Here is a 27,769-nt window from a genome sequence, read left to right as displayed (position 1 = left end):
GTGTACATGAAAGCGAACTGTGCGTGGGACGTGGCTTAGTAACAATGCAGTAAGGTGACCTTTTGAGAGCTGCCTAGAGTCATCCTGAGCTCCCAATGCATCCCAGGGTGCATGCCCTGTAGCTGGAAGTGCTGCTGCAGGGTGGGCACCCCCTGATTTATCTGGGGGAGCTGTATCGCTTGGGACGACTTCCGTCCAGAAGACAAGGATGCGGCCGGGCAAGCTCTCCAAGATGGCGACACCCTAGCAGAACCGTGTGTGTGGGCAGCGCACCTGCAACAGCGGCAACCAGCAGTGGAAGGCAGCGTTCGGCTTCCACAGCTCTCAACAAGATTGACACGGCAGTCCGTGAGCTGGGAGAAGAGCTCTGGCGACCTGTAGAGCTGGAGGATGCCGGAGTGCGTCTCACCACCTCGGAGTCCAGGAGTGGCAGCCGGAGCTCTGGGCGGATTCGGACTGGAGTGGGGGCCTACTACGAAAGACCCGGACTCACGGCCAGTACAGGAACGCAAAGTATCAGGCACCAATCCCTTCTCCATGGGAGGTAAGAGAGGACTGGAGACCACAAATACTGGGAGCAATTCATGAGGACCTGGCCTTCACTTTTATTAGTTCCCCAGAACTGCTGCTACTGAGAGAGCTGCAATGCGAGTGACTGAGACGCCAAGTGGGGCCTACAGGCGATGCGTAGAGACTAATAAGTGGGTGCCAAGGAGAGTGCGCAGGAAGTATTCAGGCCTATCTCTTTTCCTGAGTATATTTGATCACCCCCGCACCCACAGATGGAGACACCAGACATGCAGAAACTCACGAGAAACTCTGATAGGCCCCTGAAGGGTGCGTCTTTTCCAATCAAACTTGTAGGAAGCTGGCCTGGTGTATGGTGAGCACCTATAGTGTTATCACCTTATTCCAGGTACAGGTATCCCCTATTAGTGAGGGGAAGCCAGGCTCTCTAGAGGTAGCTGTGGCTGAGCAGCCAAGACGTATCTAGGAGACATGCAAAGCTTATGCAATTCCACCATAGCCACACAGCACTTACACACATGAAAGAACCACACAGTGTTACAAATATAAATGTACTTTATTATGGTAACACAAATACTAAAATACTGTATAGGCAATACTCTACTAGCAGGTGAGTAAACACACTAGAATATACACCTTAGTAATCGAGAATGGGTATAGAAGGCAATAGAAAACAGTGAAATAACAATAAACAATAGAGACCCTAGGGGGAGACCAAACCATATACTAAAAAAATTGAATGCAAAAGGCAGACGCCCACCCAGGTAAGTGGAATCTGTATAGGGGAGCAGGAGGAACTAGGAACCCCAAAAGGTAAGTACCAGAGTGCTATGGCAGGCCTGCAGACACATTTTGCATGGGCTCCCAAGGGTGGCATAATACGTGCAACAGCCCATGGGGAACCCCTGGTGCCCCAATGCCCTGGGTACCTAGGTGCCATATATTAGGGACTCACATGGGGGCACCAGTATGCCAATTGTGGGGTGCACAAAGTCAGGAAAAAACTAATTTAGGGGGAAGGAGCACAGTCACTTGGGTCCTGGTTAGCAGGATCCCAGTGAACACAGTCAAAAACACACTGACAGCAGGCAAAAAGTGGGGATAACCATACCAAAATGAGGGTACTTTCCTACATAATGCCCCACCGCCACCCCCCCCAAAAAATGAAGGTCAATGAGGCTAACCTTGTCCAGATGAATCTTAATTGTCCAAGTGGAAATATCTGGAGAGCATTTTAGTGGTTACTCCCAGGTCTATGTTCCACTGTATAGTCCATTCCCTGTAGGGATATGGACCACCTCAAAAGTTTGGGATTTTCACCTTTCATTTGTTGTAACCATAGAAGAGACTTGTGGTCGGTTTGAACAAGGAAGCGAGTGGCAAACAAGTATGTCCTCAGCTTCTTCAAAGCCCACACTACAGCAAACTTTCTATGGCTGACCAACGCTTTTCCCTCGGGTCAATCTTCTGCTTAAAAAAGCTACAGGTTGATTATGTCCCTCTGTATTCAGTTTTGACAGTACTACCCCATTCCCTACCTCAGAAGCATCTGTCTGTACTATGAATTTGCTTGGAGTAGTCAGGGCTTCTTAAAATAGGAGCAGAGCACATGGCCTGTTCAAGGTCATCAAAGGCTTTTTGGCAGCTAGCTGTCCACAAAACCTTCTTAGGCATTCTTTTGGAAGTGAGGTCATTTAGAGGAGCTACAATGGAGCCATAATTCTTAATGAACATCACGTAGTACCCATTGAGGCCTAGAAAGGCTCTTATCTAGGTCTGTGTAGTAGTGGCACTCCAATCCAGAATAGTCTGGATGTTCTCCTGCAGTGGCTGAATCTGGCCTCCACCTACCAGGTGGCCCAGATACACTACCTTCCCCTGCCCTATCTGGCACTTAGAGGCCTTGATAGTGATGCCTGCCCTTTGCAAAGCCTCTAAAACATTCCCTAGGCGGACCAGGTGATCCTCCCAGGTGGAGTTAAAGACAGCTATGTCATCCATATAAGCTGCACTGAAGCTTTCCAACCCTTGGAGGACTTTATTTAACAGCCTCTGAAATGTGGCAGGTGCATTTGTCAACCCAAAAGGCATCACAGTAAAGTGATAGTGGCCACTAGGGGTGGAAAATGCTGTTTAGGCTTAGCATCCTTTGATAACCTGATCTGCCAGTAGCCAGCAGTCAGATCAAAGGTGCTCAGATACCTGGCAGATGCCAGGGTATCTATAAGCTCATCTGCCCTAGAGATATGATGACCATCTGTTTTAGTAACCCTCTGTAGTCTACACAAAACCTCATTTCTCTTTTGCCATCTTGGGAGTGAGGTTTTGGGATGAGCACTACAGGGCTAGCCCAGGGGCTATCTGAGGGCTCAGTGACCCCTAGGTCTAGTATCTTCTGAACTTCAGATTTGATGCATTCCCTTACATAATCAGGTTGCCTATAAATTTTACTCTTAACAGGCAAACTGTCCTCTGTGTCAATGGTGTGTTCACACCATGTGGTCTGACCAGGTGTAAAGGAGAACTGTTCTGAGAACTGTCCTAAAAGGTTTCTGTAGTCCTTCTTCTGGAACTCAAAGAGGCAGTCAGCAAGCACTACCCCATCAATTGAGCCATCAGCTGCACTGTGTGAGAAGAGGTCAGGTAGAAGGTCACTCTCCTCTTCCTGCCCCTCATCAGTTGCCATGAGCAGAGTCATATCAGACGTGTCATAATAGGGTGTAAGGCGATTCACATGAAGCACCCTGTGGGAGCTTTTGGGAGTGCCAAGGTCTACAAAGTAGGTAACCTCACCCTTTTTCTTCACAATGGGGTTAGGGGCCACTCCACTTGTCCTAGAGTGCCCTGGGATCCACAGTCCCCAGGACCCACACTTTCTGTCCTGGCTGGTAGACAGTTAGAACAGCCTTGTGGTCATTCCATTGTTTCTGCAACTCTTGGCTTGCCTGAAGGTTTTTAGTAGCCCTCTTCATGTACTCAGCAATCCTGGATCTGAGGCCAAGCACATAATCCACAATGTCTTGTTTAGGGGGCTTTAGAGTTTGCTCCCACCCCTCTCTAACAAGAGCAAGGGGACCCCTAACAGTGTGCCCAAACAGACGTTCAAATGGGCTGTAGCCCACTCCCTCCTGAGTCCCATTATCATACATTTGAGAGTTTTGTTAAACCTCTCAACTAAGCTATTTGTTTGAGGGTGGTAAAGAGTGATCAGGTTGTAAGTAACACCATATTAGTTCCACATGGCTTTCAAGTATGCAGACATGAAGTTTGCACCCTATCTGATACCACCTGTTTAGGAAAACCCACCCTTGAAAAGATCCCAAGGAGGGCTTTGGCCACTGCAAGAGCTGTATTGGTCCTAAGAGTAATGGCCTCTGGGTAGCTAGTGGCATGGGCCACTACCATCACTATAAAGCTGGTCCCAGAAGCTGTTAGGCTGTTGGAAGGTCCAGGGGCCAACAATATCCATCCTAACCCTCTCAAAGGGTACCCCAACCACTGGAAGTGGAATTAAGGGGGCCTTTGGAGTGCCACCGGTCTTGCCAGTGGCTTGACAAGTGACACAGGACCAACAAAACTCCTTTGTGTCTTCAGACATGTGAGGTCTGTGAAAGTGTGGGACTAACCTATCCCAAGTCTTGCTTTGCCCCAAGTGACCTGCTAAGGGAATGTCATGTGCCAAGGTCAAAAGGAACTCCCTAAACTTCAGAGGGATCACCAATCTCCTGGTGGCACCACGCTTGGGTTCCCTTGACTCTGAATATAAAAGATTGTTTTCCCAGTACACCTTATGGTGCCACTGACATCCTCTGCCTCTTGTGCTGCAGCTTGCTGCCTTAAGCTCTCCAATGTGGGACAAACCTGTTCTTCCCCACTGAGCTCCTCCCTGGTGGGCCCCCCTGCACCCAACAGCTCAGCTGTGTCAGCTTGCAGCTCTTCTGGTGTAGGTTCCACCCAAGTAGTGGATTTCTCTCCCTCAGGAATTGAATCCTCACTGGAGACTAGAGCAGGATGTAGCTTCTTACCCTTCCTGCTCTTGGGTTTAGGAATCTCTTGGGCCATTGTTCCAGGTTCCAATAATTGTTGTTCATTTTGCTTTTTAGCCTGTGCTCTTGTGAGGGCAAAGATATACCCTGGGATGCCCAGCATTGCAGCAGGGGCCTCCAATTCCCCCTCAGCCGAAGCTGAGGCCACCAAGTCATTCCCTAGTAGACACTCTACAGGTAGGTCTGAGGAAACCACAACTTTCCTAGGACCACTAACCTCCCCACACCCAGCTGAAATCAAAAACATCCATGGGGTGGCACAAGGTGTTATTATGAGCATCATCCACTTGGTACCTGTGACCAAGTAGGTGTTGCTCAGGAGACACCAGTTTCGGAGTCACCATAGTGATACTGGCACCTATGTCCCTGTAGGCCTCCGCCTCAACACCATTAATTAGGAGGTGCTGCCTGTACTTACCCATATTAAGGGGACAGGCAGTAAGGGTGGAAAAGTCAATGCCCCCATCAGAGACCAAGATAGCCTTGGTGGTCTCTCTAACTAGCCAACACCCCACTACAGTCACTAAGGTGAGCCCAGCTACACACTTGGACTGACTACTGTTGGTAGTCCCACCACTACTGCTACTGCTAGGAGCAGTAGGAGTAGACGTGAAGGTAGTAGTGGTGGGAGGCTTGGTGCCTTTCTTAGGACAGGAGATTTCCCCTGCCCTATGGCCTTTGTTCTTGCAAATGTAGCACCAAGGATTTTTGTAATTACAGGAAGAGTAAGATGAAGAGGATTTATTCCCACCCCAGAGGAGTTTTGTGGGCCTGGTGAAGACTCTTTGTTTTTCTTCTTTGTCCCCTTCCTTATCCTGATACTTATCGGCTTGCTTCTGTCTTTGCTCACTCCCTGTGTGAGCCTTCCTACTCACCCTGGTGCGGACCCATTTGTCTCCCTTCTTTCACAATTCTTGGGAGAGGTCAGATCAGAGTCCACCATGTACTAATGCAGCTGATCAGATACACAATTATTCAAAATGTGCTCTCTTTTTAAATTAGGTTAGACAAGCTCTGGTAGTCACTAAGTTTGCTCCCATGTAACCAGCCTTCCAGAGCTTTCACAGAGCAGTGCACAAAATCAACCCAATCTTTGGAGAACTCTTTCCGGGTCTCTCTATAGTTGATCCTATACTGTTCATAAGAAGAGTGTAGTCACCCTAAAGGTGGTCAGCCCATTGGCTTCCTCTGGCACTCCCTGCAACACCCCTCAATTGAGTATTTAGGGGGCACCCCTGAATCCTAGAACTTCGATCCTGACTACCAGTCGCACTTGCTGAACAGGAAAAGAAGAAGCAGCTGACTTGGAACCAGCCTCTCTGGCCTGCCTGCTGACCTCAACAGACTCTGCCCAAAAGATGACTCGTTCTGCAGCTAAGCCTCCAAGAAACCCAGGAGGACTGCTTGCCTTCTACAATTACTCAGACTTCCGTGAGCAGCAGAACTGCTCTGCAACTAAGTTTCAAGAAAGGACTCTGCAGTCCATGGAACAGCAAGGACTGGTTACCTGAAGTGACCTCTGCACCCGGCTACCATGACCCAAGGGGAAGCCAACCAACTTGCAAGCCTAGTTCCTCAGCTGTGTAGAGTCAGAGTCCACTTAGGTTTCACCCCTCATGGACTCTTCCAATTTGCCTGCAACCTCTGCACACAGGCCCCCTCTCCTGCAGCCTTGTGGTGAGAGAAAACCCGACACCTCAAGCAACCACTGCATCCATTGCCCCAACCCCATCTGAGGTGGGTAACTGGTGCCAATGAGATCCCCCAGCTCCCCTGAGCCCGAGTCCACCCTGGTCCCCCCAAGCAGGACTCCCTGATGTCGCCTGCAGCCTCAACACGCAGGACTCCCTGACTTTGAGTCCTCCCGGACGGAAAAACCTGATGCGTAAGGACACCCCTGCATCCGTAGCCCCTGAGCCCTGGAGAAAATGACCAAAGGTGCACCTACATCTCCGATCACCCCAAGTCTACAACCTACCTGTTTGTTGTCGCTGACTGGCTTCCTAGCCAGAGACTGTAGCCTGTCTTCATGAGGACCAAAGTCCCATGGGAAACCATTGGGCACCCAATGCCTTAATGCACCCAGCCGCTCCAGTGCTGCCCGGAGTGACCTGCTGGTGTGGTCCTGATCAGTTCCCAGTACTTAAATTAACTCCTTGAGATTGGCCTTGTAGGTCGTTGTTAACCCTGTGTTTGCTGAATATTGTTTTCCTCTATAGGTTAACATTGAAAAACTCAAAGAAGTGCACTGTGTTGATTTTTGAATTTGTTAATTATTTATGCTTGAAACACTACTTGCCTGATTACGAATTTCTTGGGTGTGAAACATATATAAAAAGAAGCATTGTCTTTCTAATTTGGTCTCAGATTTATTATTTGAGTGTGTGTCTCATTTATTGCCTCTGCGAGTACAACAAATGCTTAGCACTACCCACTAATAAGCTTTACTGCTCGCCCACACTACCACAAAATAGAGCATTGGTCCCATCTACTTTTGCCTCTGCAAAGCTAATTGGGGATCCACTGGACTCTCTGCACAGTGCACTTCATTTTAGTGCACTGTATAGAGAGCCAGCTTCCTACACACCTCCTTAAACTTTGGCACAAATTCAAAAGCATGCTGCTCTAAATGACAAGACAAAGTAAGCACCAGTGACTACCAACTACTTACGCAGAATAATAAACTAATAAATGTTTAAACTCACTTAAGATAGACATGGGCACACGTAAGTAATTTCACTCAGTACAGTATCTGTAATCTGCTGTAAAAAGAAAAAAACATACATACATCTTCATCTCTAAACCCTTCTGACAGCATTCGGTGTACCACTAAGTGTCCATCGATATCTCCATGACAGCAATGATAACGTCCTCTTGTCTGAAAGGCCAGTTTCTTCAGAAACTCATTGGCTGCTCTATTCATAAAACAAAACACAGAAAGAATAGTTCAGAAAGTTAACACACAAAAGGAAAACATTCACTTTGATACCTACTTACACAAGCAATTACATTTACTATGCACAGCATACAAATTCCATACTTGAAACAAAAACATAGTAGTGAACACCATTTATTCAGGACGGTATTTTTCCCTTCATGCTCCAATTGTATGGTGATCCTAGGCACCATGTTTATAAGCAGAGTCATTGTTTTGTAATGGACTGTCAATGGATTATCTGTCACTAAAAGTTATTGGTGCTACGCTCCTTTTGTATGAGAAATAGGTGCAAAATAGATTGCACTACTGAATATTGACACCAATACTATCGTTTTACAAGAATATCAGGGACAGAAGATTGGGGGACAAAATATGGAAAGATAAGTGCATAAAGGGAAGTATAGTATTAAAAATCCTAACTCCACATCTACGTGCCTTGAGTATATATGTACCGAGTAAGTAGACATTTGTAGAGTTAGGTATAGAACATCTAGACTTAACCTTCAAATATGTTTAGTGCTTTTATACATAAACTCAAAAGGCAGTACTCATAGGTACAGATTTATCTTGTCAATTATATAGCATGTAGACAGTTTCAACATTAGTTGTCTATTATTCACTCTATTTCATCCCAATGACTACAGGGGCGATATGAGCCTTGCAATGGTAACAATAGCAATTACATGTTTGAAGCTTGGTGAAGAACAAAACTGCCAATACAAACTGCAACTAATGCCCTTTCCAAACAACAAAAGTGCCTTGATTTAGTGAGCTTCAATTGGTGGCTCCATTGATACTTGTGGAGTATTATTTGTTAATGTCACGCCCCTTCTGACTGTACAGTAGCATGGAAGAGATAAATTGTGTGATGGCTTCTTGTGGGGCGTCTCTCTGTGTCGTGTTCCGAGGTTGTGTGATGGCTCCTCAAAGGTGTACACCATGTCATTCCATGTGATTGCTATTGGGTGTTGGTGGAGCCCCTGTTGTTTTCAAGCTGGAGGGCAGTGTCCACTGCTCAGGCCCATTTGCTCACCTCTGCTCTCCATCTACAGTGGGGTGGTCCCTCTGGGGTTCTACAGTACATCCCTATGGTGTGGTGCGGCTAACACTAATGCTAGGTCTATAAACCTGTTCTGCACTTTCCATGGTTGCAAGCAGGGATATAGACCCGGCAAACAGGTATCCACTGACAGTGTGTATTGTCCTCCCACCACTTTTTCTAGGTCTGTCATAATCCCTAGCCAGAATAAGATTACTGTGTGGCATGTCCATGTCATGTGGAGGAAGTCTGCATCCTCGATATTGCAGCGGGGACAGTTTGTCAGTCGTCAGTGAGATAACATTCTATCTGTGAGGTGTACGGTATGTAGTGGGCAAGTAATTAAACTGCGTGTAGCCGAACTTGGTGTTCCTGCCCACCTTTTAAGAGTGGGCCAGCATGCTACTCCATTCCTTATCCCGCAGCTCGTGGCCCATAGCACCTTCCCATTATGATCTCTGCTTTTTTAGGGATGCGACTGTCCTTGTCTGAAGTGATTTGTAAAATCAGGATATGGGTCTGCGCCTACTTCCAAAGATAATGTTTGGAGGTTTTTGTGTGTCTGTGTATCCTCATGCCCTGCACATTCCATGTTAGGAACGAGTAACTGTTTGTGTGGTATGCCATGGTGGAAATGCATTGGGAACCCTATACATTAATTGAAGGATGTCATATATCTGTACAGTGCTGCTCATCACAGGAGTGCAAGGGAAAGCAGTCAGTCCTATTCCAGTGAGAAGTGCTTGCTGTCGAAGTGTGAGTGGTACAGTGCTCAGGTCAGGCTGTAAAGAACCTTCTGTAACACATTATCTGGTAGAGACTATGGGGGTCATTATGACTCCGGCGGACGGTGGTAAAATGGAGAAAAGTACTGCCAACAGGCTGGCGGTACTTTTCCCCATGTTAAGACATTGGCTCAAGCCAAACCGCCAATGTACCACACCGTCCCCCACGGCAGTATCGACCACCGGGGCTGGAGACTTCAGTCTCCAGCCTGGCGGCCGTCACTAGCCTGTCCGCGGGATTATGACCCCGCCTACTGCCATGGCTTCCTTACTGCCTCGAAAACCATGGCGGTTGGCGCTATCAGTGACAGGGGATTCATTCCCTGTCACTGATAGGGGTCTTCCCCCATTCACACACACATCCACACACCGACATACATACATGCACACACGCATTCACACAACACAACATACATGCACTCACAAATCCATACACGCACACACAGACAACACGCATCACACACCTGCATACAAGCACGCACAGACATACACCCCCCCACACAAACACAACACCCCCCACCCCTGTCGGAGCACCCAACTTACCTGATGTCAGGGGGTCCTCCGGCAGGAGACGGGACGGGGTGCTGTTGCCAGCAGCAGCATCTGCCAGCAGAACACCACCAGGCCGTATTATGGGTCATGATACGGTCTGCGGCGGTCTACTAGTGTGGTGCTGCTGCTGGCAGCAGCACCATCTTACCGCCATCCGCTGGCATGACAACAGATGGATTTCTGCCATCTGTCTGTCGGAAATCCGGCTGTGGTCATAATCCGGCTGACGGCTGATAGCAGGGCCACGCTCTTTTGGTGGCCGTTGCCGCGGCGGTAGGCGGTATATACCACCAATGTTATAATGAGGGCCTATATCTAGCTGCAGATCGCATACATTTGAATTTCCCCAAGTGTCAGACTGGATCCAGAAACTTTTGCTTGAACAGTACTCCTGCGAGGTGTGTTGGGTGGCTCCATGCGGTTCCGCATGGCGGCAGCGGTACCGGATATGACACCACGGCCACATATATAGGTGCCACCCAGGCGTGCGGATGTCAATTACTTTTTACATGACTTTCCACGTCAGGAGAGCAGAGCCATGAAATAAACTGATGATTGTCTGTCCAATCCAGGTCCCTGATAGAGATCACCGTGACCCTAACATGATAGGTCCTTCCAGCTCTAAGGGCAGGGTGCAGGACCCTGTGTCTGGGCACCAGTGCAAGAGCAGAGATGTCCCAACAAACTCCAGTTCCAATTCCCTGGCCTTCGTAAGTGCGGGGAAGCTATTTTAACTATGAATTGGCCATAGGTCATTACCTATTGTCCAGGTGCATAATGGTAACTCTGAACCTAGACATGTTTGATATCAAACATGTCAGAATCATACCCCAATACTGACACCAGTATTGGTGGCATGATCCAATGCACTCTGGAGGCTCCTTAGAGGATTCTCCTAGTATTGTTCCTACCAGTCTTTCACGGTCTGCGAGCAGCCCACGCTGCTGCAGCCCCTCAGACAGGATTTTGCCCTCCTCCTGCTTGTCCAGCTCAAGCAGGGGGAAGGCAGAAAAAAGGATTTCCTGTGGGAGAGGGGTGCAACCTTCTCTGGTTTGTAAATAGGAGTTACATGGCTGGGGAGGAGTAGCCTCCCCATGCCACTGGTTTGCTTTGAAGGGAACATTTGGTGCCCTCCTTGCATAATCCAGTGTGCACCAGGCCAGGGACCCCTTGTCCCTGCTCTGGTTCGAAACTGGACAATGGACTGGTGCCCAGAGCTCCTCCAGGTGGCCACTTGATTCTGCCATCTTGAATCCAAGGTGGGCAGAGGCCTCTGGCAGCATCTGAGTGGCCAGGACAGGCAGGTGACATCACAGCCCCCTCCTGATAGGTGGTCACCCTGCTAGGTGACCAATCCCCCTTTCTGGGCTATTTAGGGTCTCCCTTTTGGGTGGGTCCTCAGATTCGAAATGCAAGATTCTAGCAGGATTTCTCTGTAACATTTACTTCACCTTCTGACCACTGGAACTACACCTGGACCCTCCAGGAACCGACAATCTGCAACTACAGTGACAACTCTGTTTTGCAACATTGTTTCTCTGGCTCATTCCAGCAACTGCAACATTTCCCCAGCTGTGCATCCTCTGAGGGCGATGAGTCTTCAGCCTGCACAAGAAGCTAGAAGGAATCTCCCTTGGAGTGGAGGACTCACTCCCCTGCATCCGCAGGCACCTAAGGCAATGACAACCAGCTGCTGGATTGCCTCTCTTCCAGAGCTGCGTGGATCCTGCATCCCAGGTGGTGATCTGAAGTGGTCCCCTTGGTCCCCTCTACCAGCTGTCCAACTTAGGAGATAGTAAGTCCTTGCCTCTCCACGGAGGACAGTTCCCCCAAGCACCACGTCTCTTGCAGCTACCAAGCCTTGTTGGCATCTCCTCCAAGGGATCTTCGGGCTACATGTAGTCCAAGCCCCCAGCACTCTTTCCTGCAAAGCAAAGCCCTCTGTGTGCTGCTCCTGTGACCTGCAACTCCTTCCAATGTGTGCTGTTTGGACCTCACCGCGACTCCTGTGCTTGCTGCCTGTGGGTCACCTGCAAGGGCTGCCTCTTCTTCCTGTGGCTCTCCTCACTGCTCAGAGTCACTTGGGACTCCCCTCCATAGGTTGAGTCCTCCTGCACCTTGCTGGTCCCCGGCAGCTTCGTATTTCTTCTTCCACGGCCTTGGCCTTTGCCTTTGCCAAGGCTTGTTGGTGGTTTTTCCACACCACTGACCGAATGCAATCCTTCTTCCAGTATTGAACTTCGACTGCATCACTTCAAGAACTTTTCAGTTGCTCCAGTGCTGCCCTGCTGACTGTCTTTGTCTACCGTCGACCTGGTCCTGCATCCACAGATGGGTGGTTAGTGGCTCCTGCTGACACTGGACACTCAAACGTGAACTGGACTTGGCCCCCTTCCATTCCAGGTCTTTCTCTTCCAGGATCGACCTTTGGTTTCTTGCAGTCTAGTCTGAGTCTTGGATTATCCTTTGCTGAAGTCCTTTTGGTGGGTTTGGGGCGAACTAGGTACTTACCTCTTTTCTCCTGGTCGCTGGGGGGCACTCTGGTACTTACCTTTTGGGGTTAATAGTTCCTCCAGCTCCCCTCTACTGATTCCACTTCCTTGGGTGAGGCCCGACGTTCGCATTCTACTTTCATAGTATATGGTTTGGTCTTTCCCTAGGGCCTTCAATACTTACTATTGCTTTCACTGTTTTCTATTGCATTTTATGCTAATTTCTGACTGCTAATGTACATTTAATAGTGTGTTTACTAAACTCCAGTTGGGGTATTGCCTATATAGTATTTTGGTATTTGTGTTACCATAATAAAGTACCTTTATTTTTGTAACACTATGTGGTTCTTTCATGTGTGCAAGTGCTATGTGACTACAGTGGTATTGCATAAACTTTGCATGTCTCCTAGATAAGTCATGGCTGCTCATCCACAGCTACCTCTAGAGAGCCTAGCTTCGTAGACACTGACTACACCTCACTAATAGGTAATAACTGGACCTGGTATAAGGTGATAACACCATAAGTGCTCACCACACACCAGGCCAGCTTCCTACACTGAATATCCTGGACTCACTGCTCAGGAGGGTAAGCCCGAAACTGCACTGTGTCCAGAACAGCTCCGATAAAGGGGAGCATCTGAGAAGGAGTCAGGTGCGTCTTCAGTACATTTATAGTGAACCCTAACGAATGCACAAAGTTCACCGTGGTCAGAAAGTGCGAGACGACAGCCCTGAAAGGAGCCCGCCTTTAACAGGCAGTTGTCGAGGTAGGGGAAGACTGAAACTCCTAAACTGCACAGATGAGCTGCTACCACTGCAATTACCTTGGTGAACACACAAGGGGCACTGGTAAGGCCAAAGAGGAGCACGGTGAACTGAAAATGCTTGTGGCTTACCTTCAACCGCAGGTAATGCCTGTGGGCAGGCAAGATGGGAATGTGCAAATATGCGCCTTGTAAGTCCAGCGCAATCCACCAATCTTCTTGGTCTAGGGCAGACAAGACCTCAGCCAACATGAGCATCTTAAACTACTCCATCTTGAGGGAGAGATTGACGACCTGTAGGTCAAGAATAGGGCAAAGACCCTTGTTCTTTTTGGGTATCAGAAAGTAGCAGGAATGACAACGACTGCCTACTTCTGATATCTGGATCTGTTCTATGGCTCCCTTGGCTACAAGAGCCGTAACTTCCTCTCAGAGCAGAGACAAAGGATTCTCTGCACGCCGTTCAAATGTTGGCACTATTGGGGAAGGAAAGGATTTGAAAGACAGGGCACAGCCCTTCCGAATGATCTGCAGAACACAAGTGTCTGATGTAATGGACTGTAAGTGGAGAATATGATGTTGAATCCTCCCTTCAACTGGGCAATTATTGTCCTGCAGAACCAAACCAGGAGGGCTTGGAGGCTGCAGTTGCCGGGGCTGGGTAACGGATGACTTCTGGCTTTCATACTCTCTAGGTCTGATGACACCGCCCACGTCCTTGCTTAGCTTGGGGAGCTAGCGCAGAACAATGGATGGCACAGGGCTGGCGTGGTGGTACGCCCCTTCCGTAACCATGAAATTTGTGAAAGGCAGACTGTGGATGAAGGGTTGCTGAGAAGCCCAAGGACTTGGCCGTAGCCCAAAAGTCCTTAAGAAGCGCCAGCGCCGAGTCTGCCTTCTCGCCAAACAAGTGAGTCCCATTGAAGAGCATGTCCATAAGCTTTGCGTGGACATCCCCCGTAAAGCAAGATGTTCTCAGCTAGGTGGTGCAACATTAAGGCCACAGTCGACAAAACTGCTCTGCGCAGTGAGTCAGTCATATCCAGGCCACACCAAATGATGATCTTAGCTGCATCCCTTCTATCTTCCACCGCTTGCCAGAGGATGGCCTGGGCCCCCTCTGGGACCTGTGGCAGCACTTGTGCAAATGTATCCCATAAGGTGTGAAAGAAACGACCCAATAAGCATGAGGTGTTTATCAACCTCGATGCCAGGCTGGTGGAAGAAAAAACTTTCCAAGCTGGTCCAGCCTCCTGGATTCCCTGTCCAGGGTAGTGGAAGGGAATGCGCAATGGGAAGTTGAGGCTTGAACTACCAAGCTGTCAGGGGTAGGGCGTTGGCTGAGGAAACTAGGGCCGCCTGGTGCGGGTCGACTGTGGCGGGCAATCATCCTATTTACAGGAGCCCCTGTGCTGGGCTTGGACCAAGTTCTCAGAAGGACGTCAGTAAGTGCCTCATTAAAGATCAGAAGAGGTTTGGAAGTGAAAGCCCCAGGTTGAAACACTTCAGTCCATATGTTTATTTTAACAGCTATCGAGGGCAGTTTGAGGACAAGGACCTCTGCTGCACTACACACCACCATTACATAGGAAGCTCCCTCCTCCGTAGCCACAGTTGGGGGAGAGAGCAAGCCAGTTTCTGGAGAGGAGTCCAGTCCACTCGCATCTCCTAGTTCCTCATACTAGTCCATAGATCTTTCTAACTGGTGTTCTTAGAGGTCTAGTGACCCCTCCCAATCTTTTTCCATGCCTGGTTGCTGAAAATAAGGCTCAGGAAACGATCTGGCACCTGTGGGCACAGTTGGCACCAGAATCAATGTTGTGCAATGCCGTTCTGGATCGTCTAGAATCAGAATGAGGCTGGTGCTTCCAGTGGGTGTCAGCAGTGCTGAGTGCATCAGCGTCATGATGGGTGGGGGAGAAGGTCGCGTGGGTACGACCAGCACCGGTACGGATCCAGAATCAGATCCGTGAGACTGCATCAGAGCCAAGGCTGAAGCTGCCATCACGGAACCTGAGGGGGCCCCCTCTGACCCTGTGGGTCCGAAGGCGCTCAAGAGGGAAGCATGGCCTCGTAGAATTATTTTACTTGAGAAGGGGTAGCTGCGGCTCTTGGAAATGGAGGGAGGCGCAGAGTCGGACCTGGCATCGATTTTGTGGAACTGTGCCTGGAACGCCGAAGTTCTGGACTCATCACATCAGCTGACGGACGAGGTGAAGTCAAGGTCTGTTTAGACTTCTTCTTCTTTTGCCACTTTCCCAAGTTCCCAGAGGAGTGGGAAGACGAGGACTTGGGACTCCTGAAGCGGTCCCGCAACTGGGACCTCCTAGGAGTTGCATTGGTTGGCGTTGAATGCCGGGCCGCAAGCAGCTTTTGGGACTGCTCCCTCAAAGCCTTCGGCGCTATGGCCAGGCAGTCCGAGCATGACTTTAAGTTGTGGTAGGGCTGAAGACACCATAGGCAGACTAGGTGAGGATCCATACCTGCCATGGTGCGGTGACAGGTGCCACACGATTTAAACCCTACCTTCCTAGATGTCATCTCAACACACTTCACAAAAAACCTTTGACGAAACACCGAAAAAAGGCTTTAAAAAAATCAATTGCGGGGTAGCTTTCTCCAGATCTGCGCTAACTGGTGCGGATAGAAAAGAACTGGCGTCCGTGCGCCTGGGTGGCGCCTATATAGGAGCGGTGATGTAATATCCAGTGCTAATGACGTCGATAACGCCACACAGAATTGAACTGAGCCACTCAATGGCATGTGAAGGGGTATAGCTCAAGCAAAGGTTTCCAGATCTAGGCTGACACCTAGGGAAATTCAAAGATAAGGAATCTGCAGCTAGATGTCTCTATCAGATCAAACAAGTAACCCAAACTCCCTCCCCCCCCCGGGCAGATTGGTAACAGCCTTCCATCCATCAGCATCAATCAGTGTGCAAAGATTTATCTGTTCTCCCATCTCAATCACAGACTTGGCAGAATTGAGAGTGTGGTGGGCCAGAAGGAAGACATAGAGTCTGATAGTTCCAAGTATGCTGTCCCGGAGTGTCACTCTGCCCTGGATTAGGGTTTATGTCCCAGAGTTACTTGCCAGTCAGGAGTGAAGGTGTCCAGAGGGGGTAAGGATGCCGTCCTTCTAGACCCCCTTAATTTGTCATGCACAGCTCTTGAAGACAGTTGTGGGGCTCCATGCCACACCTCCAATGGCGTGTCCGATTCCAGATCAGCTCCTCAAAGCCTCAGAGGAGTGCGTACTCTGGCCCTGTGATGCCAATGAGTGGAATTATCAGAAACACATATTCACGTGAAACTCGTTTTCCATCAATTTCCTATATTATAGAAGAAATATCTTGCTACTGACTGAAATACTCCACAATTCCTGGATAAAGACGAAAATCATCTGTTATAAATATCTCAAATTGTAATTCTTCGTGTATCTCAAAGAGATTGTCTGTTTTGAGATACATCAAGAATTACAGAAATACTAGCGATTATTTTATTGCCCTCTATTGTAGTGTCTCTTGGGGAGCACATATTTTTTCACCACTTCTCTTCACAGTTTATGTTTTTCTTATTTTAATAAACTTGTGTTGTTACAAATGTTTTGGTACTGGATTTAGTGGACTAATTTGAGATATTTATAACACATGATTTTTGCCTTTATCCAGGAATTGTGGAGTGATTAAGTCAGTAGCAAGATATTTCTGCTACAATATAAGAAACTGAGGGAAATGAGTTTCTTGTGAATATATGTTTTGTGATAATTGTACCCAGGTTCACGTGAACATTCTGGGTTGCTCCTGTAAAAAAATGTTGCCAATGAGTGGAAGACATTTGCTGTCTCCTCGCTGCTGCTCTTTCTTTTTCCACCTGCTGTTTTGTGGGGCCCCTCGTGGTGTGCTGTGACAGCCACCATCTCTTGTGAGGCGGCGGTTGAGTCCTATGTGCAGTGACCACTTATGTGCCTCTAGCTAGACCCATGTGGCCTAAGGACTGTTGTAAAATAGTGTCACCATCAATCATTAGTTTCAGTCTGGCCAGAAACAGTGGCATGTACTTCACTCTGACATCTTGGAGTTCTCTTTTTAAAGCCAAGAAGGACATTCTCTTGCATTGCACCTCTAAGGTGTAGTCTGGAAAAATTGCCACTCGGGTGTTATCCACCGATAATTACTTGCAGTTGTGAGTGTGCCTCAGGATCAGGGCATGGTCCTGATAGTTCTGCAGGCGGGCCACCACTGGTCGGCCATGCCTACTGGAGAGGGGCGCCAGGTAGTCACCCTGTGGACACGCTCCATGGTGCAGAATTGAGATGGTCCTTGGGGCGCTATAGTTGTTGAGAGCCAGTTCTCTAGGTATGCAACATTTCTGCTCCAACTCTGTCCCCTCAGGTAGGTCCACTATCTTGATGCTGTTTCTTCTGTTGCAGCCTTCCATGTCTTGGGCTCTCTTATTCAAGGTGTCCATCCTAAGAATCAATGCCTCCATCTGGTGTTACAAGGTGGTCAATGCTTGGTGTGTTTCTGCGAGGGTATTGTCATGGTTTTTTACCTCATTTGGCAGCTTCTTATGGTTGTAGCTGAGGAATCTAAAGTCCATCAAGACCTTGTCAATCTTGGTCTTCAGAGTCTCCTTAGTGGGGGTGATCAAAACCAGCATATAGTCAAGTTTGAAGTCCACTGGTGTTACTGTACACTCTCCTTTCCATCTCCCCTGTCCGGGGGTCTAGGGTTCTCATTGTACAGGGTGCTGTCTGTTTCTGAGCGGTGGGTACTTGGCCCCTATCCTGTCAAGCACATCCGACCCATGGTTAGTAGTGTTCCTGGGGACGCCACTGGGATGTGCGGTGTAGTCTCTGGCACCTCACCACCTCTGCGGTGACCAATGGCACAGGTGAAGCCTTTCTAGGTTGTTGCTTCCCTCCAGGGTTAGTGGAGGTCAGCTCCAGAGCAAGTGGAAGCTCAGGGAGAGAAGGTGAAGTGCCTCCTAGGCATCGTAGGAGTCTGATGTAGTCCAGGTATTGTACTCCTCCTTACTCCCCACTTCAGGGGCTCATGTGGCAAGGGCAGTTCCTCCTTCGATGAGGAACTGAGCAGGCTTCCTTTTATGGTCTCCCATTGTAAGTGCAGTTACTGCAGCTAAGGTGGTGCATAGACCCTGTTGTCATCAAGCACAGTGTCTATCGGATTCCCCGGATGAAGAAGGGTCGTGATGATCTCCCCCTGTGAGGGTTCATGGTGGCTCTAGCGAGGGTAGTTCGGGAGCCCTTTGCCTGCCGTGAATGTAGTGTGTTGTCCCAGCACCCACCAGCTGAGGTAGATTCTGTAGGGTGATGTCAAGCAGCTGCTGGTCAGGCTCCTCTGTAGTCAGTCAGGTTCAGGCAAGGAGCGTGGCTGCCCCTGCCAACGCCCTTGGTGCCCCAAGCTCTCTTTATCCCAGAGCACTTGCAAGGTTGAAAACCCTCTCGCCGGGGGAAACCTAAAGTGCGGGCATCTTGTTCGGCGTTGGCCACTTCCCTTCTCATGTTCTCTCTTTGACACTGTGTCCTATCAAAATTGTGGTTTTGATATTCAGGGGGGCATATAGTGCAAAATATTTTATAGGTGTTGGATGACAAACACATCAAATGACGTAAGAAACAGGAACCTTAAGGGGACTCTGGGGCTATTCAAACAGCTTGCAATGCAGCAGTATTTATTGAAGTCTGATTACGTTAGATTAATCAGCATTCATTCTAGTCAAATTAATTAAACAGACCATTAATTTTAGGTTTATGATTTTAAGCATCAAAATCAGTCAATGGAGGCATAAAACTGAATTCTTATTTTAGGGCAAAGCATAGTACCATATTCAACTTACTCCCCCTTTTACAAGCTACAAAGCAAACTCCATTGATAACATTGCACCCAGAACGAGGGATAGCTCCGAATTAAGTAATTCCAGGGTGCGGTATTACTCGCCAGTTAGTAGTAGTTTATTTACAAATGGGGAACACCAATGTGAATTTGTGTTTGTGCATTGTTTTTCCCTGGCTCTGGCCTGGCACATTTTTTTTGTCTACAGAAATATGTGCATAAAGAAATTGCATGGTTTATGGTGTTTCTGCAAAACTTGTAATCCGAAACTCATAATAATATATTTTTAATGTAATGTACCTATATAAAGCACAATTGTAAACAATGTAGAGTCTTACCTGTTGGAATAATTAAAGGAAACTGTGTGAACGGTCACGTCTTTTTCTTTCATGATTTTCACAGCTTCCAATAGAACATGGCTGCAGCTTGTCTGAGGATTCCCATCAGTCAAAATATACAGCCCTTGCACATCTCGGAACTGCAAGGCTCTCTAAAATTGGTAAAAGGTGTGCATTATGGCATGAGTAATACTTTAGACAAGTTCAGGACTGGAGGCTACTAGAGGTGATGGGGGAGGGGAGGTGGTTGGTCCTCCCCTTCAGCTTGTATATCCTCTCTAGCTCCACTGGATCCGAGAAATCCAAACCCAAGCATGTGTGATGCAGTATATGTGGCATAACTTAGTGGCTGATATGACATGGTGGCAAGGAAAACAAGCTTGCAACCACTGACCTAGGTGAAAGTTAGAGGTAAGGTAATGGTGGTGGAGTAATTGTAATGCTGTTTCACAAACACATGAAAATGTATTGTAATGCTCGCACTAATGAAGGGATGATGGTGGTAGAAGTTGTGGTGGTGATGGTCGTAGAAGTGGTGACAGTAGTAGTGATGATAGTAGTATTAGTGGCGTTGGGGGAATGTTCTTAGTGGTAGTAGTGATTGTGGAGACAGTGGTGGTCATAGTCATGAGAATGGTGGTAGCAGTGGTGTTGGTTATCTTGGCAGTAGCAGTAATGTTTATTGTGGTTATTGTAACAGTGGTGGCAATGATAATGGTGGTTTTACTGTTGGTGTAGGAAGCTGCCCTGGTGTGTGGTGGACACCTATGGAGTTGGCACCTTATACCAGGTCCAGGCAACCCCTATTAGTGAGTGTAGGCAGCGTCTAGGAAGCCAGGGGTCTCTAGAGATAGCTGTGGATGAGCAGTCAAGACTTATCTAGGAGACATGCAAAGCTTATGCAACACAACAATAGTCACACACAAACTTATCACAAATGAAAGAACCACAGTGTTTCAAAAATAAAGATACTTTATTATAGTAACACAACACTAAATAACTTATGGGCAGTCCCCCAACTGGAGGTAAGTACACACTATGGTGATCATTATGTCCCTGGCGGTATAATGTGGCGGTAAGACATTATGGGGCTCATTCTGAGCCCGGCGGGCGGCGGGAGCCGCCCGCCTGGAGGGAGCCGCCAAATGACCGCACCGCGGTCAAAAGACCGCGGCGGCCATTTAGACATTTCCTCTGGGCGGGCGGGCGCTCTCCAAAAGAGCGCCCGCCGGCCCAGAGGAAATGCCCCTGCAACGAGGACGCCGGCTCAGAATTGAGCCGGCGTAGTTGCAGGGGTGCGACGGGTGCAGTTTGCACCGGTCGCGTATTTTAGTGTCTGCATTGCAGACACTGAAATACACAGTGGGGCCCTCTTACGGGGGCCCCTGCAGTGCCCATGCCATTGGCATGGCCACTGCAGGGGCCCCGCGGCACCCCCTACCACCATCCTGTTCCTGGCAGGCGAACCGCCAGGAACAGGATGGGGGATTCCAAGGGCAGCGGAAAACCGGCGGGAGACCGCCGGTTTTCCTTGTCTGACCGCGGCCGAACCGCCGCGGTCAGAATGCCCTGCGGGGCACCGCCGGTCTGTCGGTGGTGCTCCCGCCGACCCTGGTCAGAATGACCCCCTATGAGATTGCCGTGTTGGCTGCAGCCAACCCGCAACTTCTCCACTCATACTGCCATGGCGGTATGAGACACCGGGCTGCAGATATATATCTCTAGCCGGAGGCCGACATAGTACCACCCATGGCGTTATAAGCTGGCCTACCACCATGGTTTTCGTGGCGTTAACAACACCGCTTAACCATGGTGGTAGGCCCTACCGATGACGGGGAATTCCTTTCTTGTCACTGGTAGGCAGCTCCTCCACCCCACCAACACTCACCTGACGCCCCCCCACCCCCTCCATCCAAACTCACCCCTCACCCCCCCTACAAGCCATTCACTCACCCCCCACCCCCATACATGCACACACCACACAACTAACCCCACCCCCCAAAGCCACACATGCACACATCACCCCCTCTCTCCCCACCCCCACTATAGTCACAGCGCCCCCCACATACAAGCACAGACACCCACATGCACCACTCATACACCCATTCACTTACACTGACGTACATGCATTCATTCACATACTAAAAAACAAGCATTCATTCAGGCATACTTCCAGACATACTCACACACATTCTTACACACACACTGACATGCAGACACACACTCACTTCACCATTCCTACACGCATTCACTCACACGCATATGACGCAAACAACACACACAGATGCATTCACACACACACTCAACATTCATGCACACACTCAGACACATACACACAACACCCCCCACCCTCCCATCCCCCTCCCCTGTCAGAAGATGACTTACCTTGGGTAAGGAGGTCTTCCGGCAGGAAACGGGAAGAGGTGCTGCTACCGCCAGCAGCGCCCCGCCAGAAGAACACCGCCAGGCCGTATTACTGGTCATAATACGGCTGGCGGCATTCTACTGGTGTGGCGGTGCTGGTGTTAGCACCGCCAGGTTACCACCTTTGCCACTATGAACACTGCCCTTATTGTGGCGGAAGTCAGGCAGTGCTCATAATATGGCAGACTGATGGTAGCTGCCGTGGCGGTATGTTGGCGGTGGTAGGCAGTATGTTATAATTAGGGCCTATATATATATATATATATATACACACACAAAATAATAATTAGGAATTGGCACAAGAAACAACAAGCATTGGCAAGAATTAGTGAAAAATAGTTAGGACCCTAAAGAAGTACCAAACCATAAACCATATACTATAATAGTGGCATGCAAAGTAAAGTACCCCACCCAAGGATATTGAGTTGGTAAAAGGAAGCTGGAATAACTAGGCACCCCAAGAAGTGAGTACCTCAGTGACTCCCAGCGACCAGGAGAGCAGAGGTAATGACTTGGTCTTCCCAAGAACTAACAAGTGGATTTAGAAAAAGGATTGGGCAAGAGCATGCCCAGTCCAAAAAAAAATCAAAGGTGCTTTTTGGAAGAAGAAGACCTGCAAAGAAGGGGATAGAGTCCAGTCCACGATGGAGTGTCCGGTAGGGGCAGGAGCCACTACCCACCCTTCTGTGGATGAAGAACCGGGTTGGCGGGGGAAGAAGACCAGTTGTAGAGCCCAGGAGCTTAAGAGGAGTCCTTGGAGTGGTGCAGATGGTGTCCTATGTCAGTTGTCTAGTTGCAGATGGTCAGTGGTTAGGAGAACCACCAACAAGCCTAGGCAACTGCAAGAAGAAGCAAAAGAAGAGTTGCAAGGCCAAAGAGGACCAGCAAGGCTCAGGGGACTCCTGAAGAGGACTCCCGCATCCCTGAAGCAGCAGAGAGGAGATTGTGCTTGGCAGGATGAAGTGCTGGGGGCCGGGGCTACTCGAAGCCTGAAGATCCCTTGGAGCAGGAGACAAAAAGCCTTGGTAGCTTCAATAGTTGCTTTGCATAGAGGTACTGTCCTGCAAGGAGAGGCAAGGGCTCACTGTGTCCCAAGTTGGAAATCTGGCAGAAAGGACCAAGGGGACCATTCCAGAGCACCATCTGTGATGCAGGATCCACGTGGTTCCAGAGGAGAGCAGATCCACACAACCAGACGTCATTGCTGTAGGTGCCTGCAGATGACTTCTTCACTCCAAGGGAGATTCCTTCTTACTTCTTGGTGCAGGCTGTAGTCTCGCTGACCCCAGAGGATGCACAGTTGGGGAAATGTTGCAGTTACAGGAAGGAGCCGGAGAAACAATATTGCAAAGCGAGGTCGTCGCAGGAGTTACAGTCTTGTCCGTTACTGAAGAGTCCAGTTGCTGTTCCAGTGGCCAGAAGTAGAAGTAAACGATGCACAAAAGTCCTGGTGGAATCTTGCATGTTGAATCTGAGGACCCACACTCCAGGGAGTCCCTAAATAGCCCTAAGACGGGGTTTGATCACCTAGCATGGTGACCACCTATCAGGAGGGGTCTCTGACGTCACCTGCCTGAGCTGGCCACTCAGAGGCCCCCAGGGGCCTCTGCACATCTTGGTTTCAAGCTGGTGGAATCAAGTGGCCATTTGGAGGAGCTCTGGGCACCACCCCTGGGGTGGTGATGGTCAGGGGTGTGGTCACTTCCTTTGTCTAGCTCTTTACCAGAGCAGGGAGCGGGGGTCTCTGGACTGGTGCAAACTATTTTATGCAAGGAGAGCACCAAATGTGCCCTTCAAAGCAAACCGGTGGCTTGGGGAGGCTACCTCTTTCAAGCCTTGAAACACCTATTTCCAAGGGAGAAGGGGTGTTGCCTCCCTATTCCACAGGAAATCCTTTGTTCTGCCTTCCCCTGCTTGAGCTGGTCAAGCAGCAGGAGGGCAGAAACCTGTCTAGGGGGTGGCAGCAGCGGGGCTGCCTGGAAAATCCTAGAAGACTGGTAAGGTCAATACTGGGGTGTCCTCTAAGGAGCCCTCGGAGTGCATGGGATCATACAACCAATACTAGCAACAGTATTGGAGTATGATTACAACATGTTTGATACCAAACATGCCCAGGTTTGGAGTTACCATTATGTAGCTGGACGCAGATAGTGACCTGTGTCCAGTACACACGTAAAATGGCTTCCCGCAAATTAGGAAGTCCAGTGCAATGGGAATAGAGTTTGCAGGGGCACCACTGGTCATGCAGGGGTGCCCTTATACACAGGGACCTGCACCCTGCCCTCTGGGCTAGGAGGGTATACCATAGGGGTGACTTACAGTGACCTGGTGCAGTGACATGTGGTGAAAGGGTGCATGCACCTTTTCAGGGAGGCTGCAATGACAGGCCTGCAGACACATTTTGCATGGGCTCCCATGGGTGGCTCAGTACATGCTGCAGCCCGTGGGCCTTGCGCCCCAATGCCGTGGGTACCTAAGTACCATATACTAGGGATTTATAAAGGGGCACTAGTACACCAATTGTGGAGTGCACAAAGTCCTAGGCAACCAAATTTAGAGGGAGAGAGCACAATCACTGGTTAGCAGGATCCCAGTGAAAACAGTCTAAGCATACTGATAGCAGGCAAAAGGTGGGGATAACCATGCCAGAGGGTACTTTCCTACAGTTGGTTGTAATGGTGGTGACATGGCTAGTGGTGGTATTGATAGTGATAATGCTGGCAGTTGAGAAAACGGTAGTGGCAATAGTAATGGCAGTGGAAATGTTGGTAGTAATGGTTTTGAAACTGGTGGCAGTGGAGATGATGATGGTAATTGTAATAATAGTAGTGGTAATGGTGGTTGTTAGACCTGTCAACCTTAGGGTGGTCTTCCCCAAAACGTTTTGCCTTCACCCCTCCTATTTTACAGAATTCATTTTTGTAGGCTTTAGGTCATTGTGCACTTCAACACTGCTAACCAGTGCTAAAGAGCTTTTGCTCACTCTCTAAAACATGGTAAAATTGGCTTACACCTGATTAACATATTTATTTTACTTATACTTCCCTAGTAAAATTGTATACCATATACCCAGGGCTGGTAAATTAAATGCTACTAGTGGGCATGCAGCACTTACTGAGCCACCCACTTAAGTAGCTCCTAAAACCTGTTCCAGGTCTGCCATTGCAGCCTGTATGCAGTTTTAGACTGCCAATTTGACTTGGCAAAATAACCCCTTGCCAAGCCTACTGCTCCTTTATTATTATTACATATGTCACCCCTTGGGTAGGTCCTACTCAGCCCACAGGGCAGGGTACAGTGTATTAACAAAGTTGGACATGTACTATTAAATTCTGCATATCCTGTTAGTGAAAAACTCTTACATTTGTTTTTCACTACTGCAAAGCCTGCCTCCGCCATAGGATAACATTGGGTTACATTATTACGTTTAATAAGTGATGATTTCCAGTAGGTAGGAATGACGAGCTTGGTATTTAAAGAATTGTCAATGTAAACCTTCTTTAAGGGTAAAGACAGATCTTAAGTCATAATTTTGAAAATGCCACTTTTAGAAAGTTGCCATTTTCTTGTCCCAGCCATTTGCTGCATGCAACCTGTATCCTGGGTCACATGACTAGGTGTAGCTGTCAGTTGGTCTTCATGGATTAATTCCCTCACACAGTGAAACAAAGGGGGAAGAAGTGTTGTGAGGATGGGTCATCTCTGTCAGGATGAGGGGAAGGAGCTGTCACCTGCCACACTATAAATACTTTGCTGCAGCACGCTCACAAAGGGTTTCACACTAGTCTTTTGCGCCCCCAGACAAGCTGGGATCAGGGCAGGGAGGAAGGAAGTTCTAGACACCTCTGGCAAGGGAAGACTTTAAAAGCTTCTCCATCTCCAAAGCTGGTACCAGGTATTACTGGACCCTCGGACCCAACTCTTCAGATCACTTCTGGACCTGTAGACTCTTTCAGCAAGGTCTGCCCACCTTTGAAGCCGATCCTGCTACCCAAGCCGTGCTCTACTAAGGACTGCTTTGCTGCCCCAGGACACTTCTGCTGCTGTGAGCTGCCCTGCTGACTCCAGCCTGTTTGCATGGACCCGGGACTCCAGGAAATCTCTAAGGGTCAGTAAGTTGACCCCTGTTTAAGCCACAGGGACATACCAGGTTTCTTCCAAGTCAAAGTAACTCTATGCAGCAAGGCACAACTTGCCACCGACATCGGCCCAGCGCAACTCATCTTGTCCTCTGTACTGATGCATCGCAAGCCCAGGTGGCTCCTTTGACACAGATGCTGTGTCGACGCATAGCAACACAACCCTTTGCAGGCCCAGCTGCTTCCTCGTCGACGACACAGAACCCTGCCTCGAAGCTCCCACCAACGGCTTTCTCGGCTCCTCCACTGCATTATGCATCTCAACTCTCAGACATCGCATCGCAGCTCTTCATCGATTCAACGCTGGCCCGCTTAGCTCGACACAAGGACTTTGCATCTTGATGCCCAGGCCACAAAATGCTTTGTCGGGCGGACTGAACTCAGATCTGTATCCAGCCCACGCTCCATTGGGGTCGGCCTGAACTTGTGACATGGACCCGGTCTACTGTGACCAGATTACCATGGTTGGAGCTTTTTGCTTCTTTGTGCTTGACTTCTACAAAACCTTTAAAACTCCATACCTCTAGATCTACTAACTGGATTTTTTTTGTTTTGGCATCAAATAATTTATTAAAACTGACTCTATTATTCTAGATTGCTGTGGGATTTTTCTTGTGTTGTGTTTTCACTTAATTGCTGTTTGCGTATTGCATAAATATTTTACACTTTGCCTTGAAGTTAAGCCTGACTGCTTTGTGCCAAGCTACCATAAGATCAAGCACAGGTTGATTTAGAGACTTCAGTGGTTCACACTGACAAGAATTGTGGCTGTTGCTTGAGAAGGGCTCACACCAACCCAATTTCTCACAGTGGTGATGTGCTTGTGGCAGTAGTTTTAATGTTGGTAGTGGTGGTAATCATGGTGTTAATAATGTGGTTTTAGTAATGGTGGTAGTAAAGGTGGCAGTGGTGCTGATATTGGGGGGTGACAAGTAGTGGTGGTAAAGGTGAAAATGGCAGGGGTTGTAATGGTAAATCTATTACACAAACACAGGATAACGGTGGTTGGTAGTGACGAACAAGTTACTTACCTTTGGTAATGCAATATCTGGTAGTAACGGAATCTAGCTGCAGATTCCTTAGTTTAGAATCTTCCCCAGGTGTGAGACTAGATCTGGAAACTTTTTTTCCCCCCGCATGTCTGCGGGTCGGAAGATGGTGTCGTGCGACTCCGTACTGACATCGTCCACCAGGTGTGGCGTCAACAGAGTCCATGTAACCTCCTCTCCAACGTCAGTTTCTTCTGTTACTGTTTTTCCGCACTCAAAACGTGGAGCCACATAAAGAAACTGCCTAGCAAAATAGTGTTCTAAAATAAAAGACACCCTTGTGTCAAATAGTCACTTAATTCTCAATTCAGGATATGAATTCCATAATCTGTGAGACAAAAGAGGATTTGGTTTGCAGAGCGTGCAGGATGGGAGGGTTGTTAAGGAACCTGTGGCTAGGTCCTGTCTCTACCAGATATTGCAATACCGAAAGTAAGTAACTTGTTCATCTGATAGAGACATCTAGCCACAGATTCCTTACTTTAGAATCAGATACCAAATTCATATCATCCTCGGAGGAGGGTCTGAGAATTGAGACTATTAAAAATCCCCAAATAGAACAAAACCGGCCTAGAAGAAGAGAAAAAGACCAGACGTTCATAATAATTTATGTGCGCAATAACATACTCTACAACATAAAAACCTGTGGAAGGAACCACGGGTAAATAAAGTTTTAAGACACAAAAAACATGGTAATAAATGTATCCATGTTAGTATGACAAGATTTTCAGAAGCAACCCAACTATATGAATATAAAACTATTAGGGCATCAGGAAGAGCAGGAGGACATCCGCTTTACAAATTTTATGCCTATTAGT

The 27,769-nt window shown here is 48.5% G+C and overlaps 1 protein-coding gene across 1 annotated transcript in view; it reads right to left on the bottom strand.

The window, feature by feature from the left end:
- Nucleotides 1-27,769, bottom strand: part of VWA3A (von Willebrand factor A domain containing 3A) — a 541,655-nt gene that overhangs the window by 86,000 nt on the left and 427,886 nt on the right. Inside the window, exons 30-31 of the mRNA XM_069210293.1 lie at nucleotides 19,340-19,491; nucleotides 7,363-7,489 (exon numbers count right to left, since the gene is read on the bottom strand). Coding sequence (XP_069066394.1) covers nucleotides 7,363-7,489; nucleotides 19,340-19,491 — 279 coding nt within the window. The remainder of the gene's footprint in view (nucleotides 1-7,362; nucleotides 7,490-19,339; nucleotides 19,492-27,769) is intronic.

The sequence above is a fragment of the Pleurodeles waltl genome, chromosome 10 (assembly GCF_031143425.1).
Source record: "Pleurodeles waltl isolate 20211129_DDA chromosome 10, aPleWal1.hap1.20221129, whole genome shotgun sequence".
Lineage (NCBI taxonomy): Eukaryota > Metazoa > Chordata > Amphibia > Caudata > Salamandridae > Pleurodeles > Pleurodeles waltl.
Note: the sequence above shows the minus strand (reverse complement) of the source record. Positions and strands in the feature narration are given on the sequence as shown.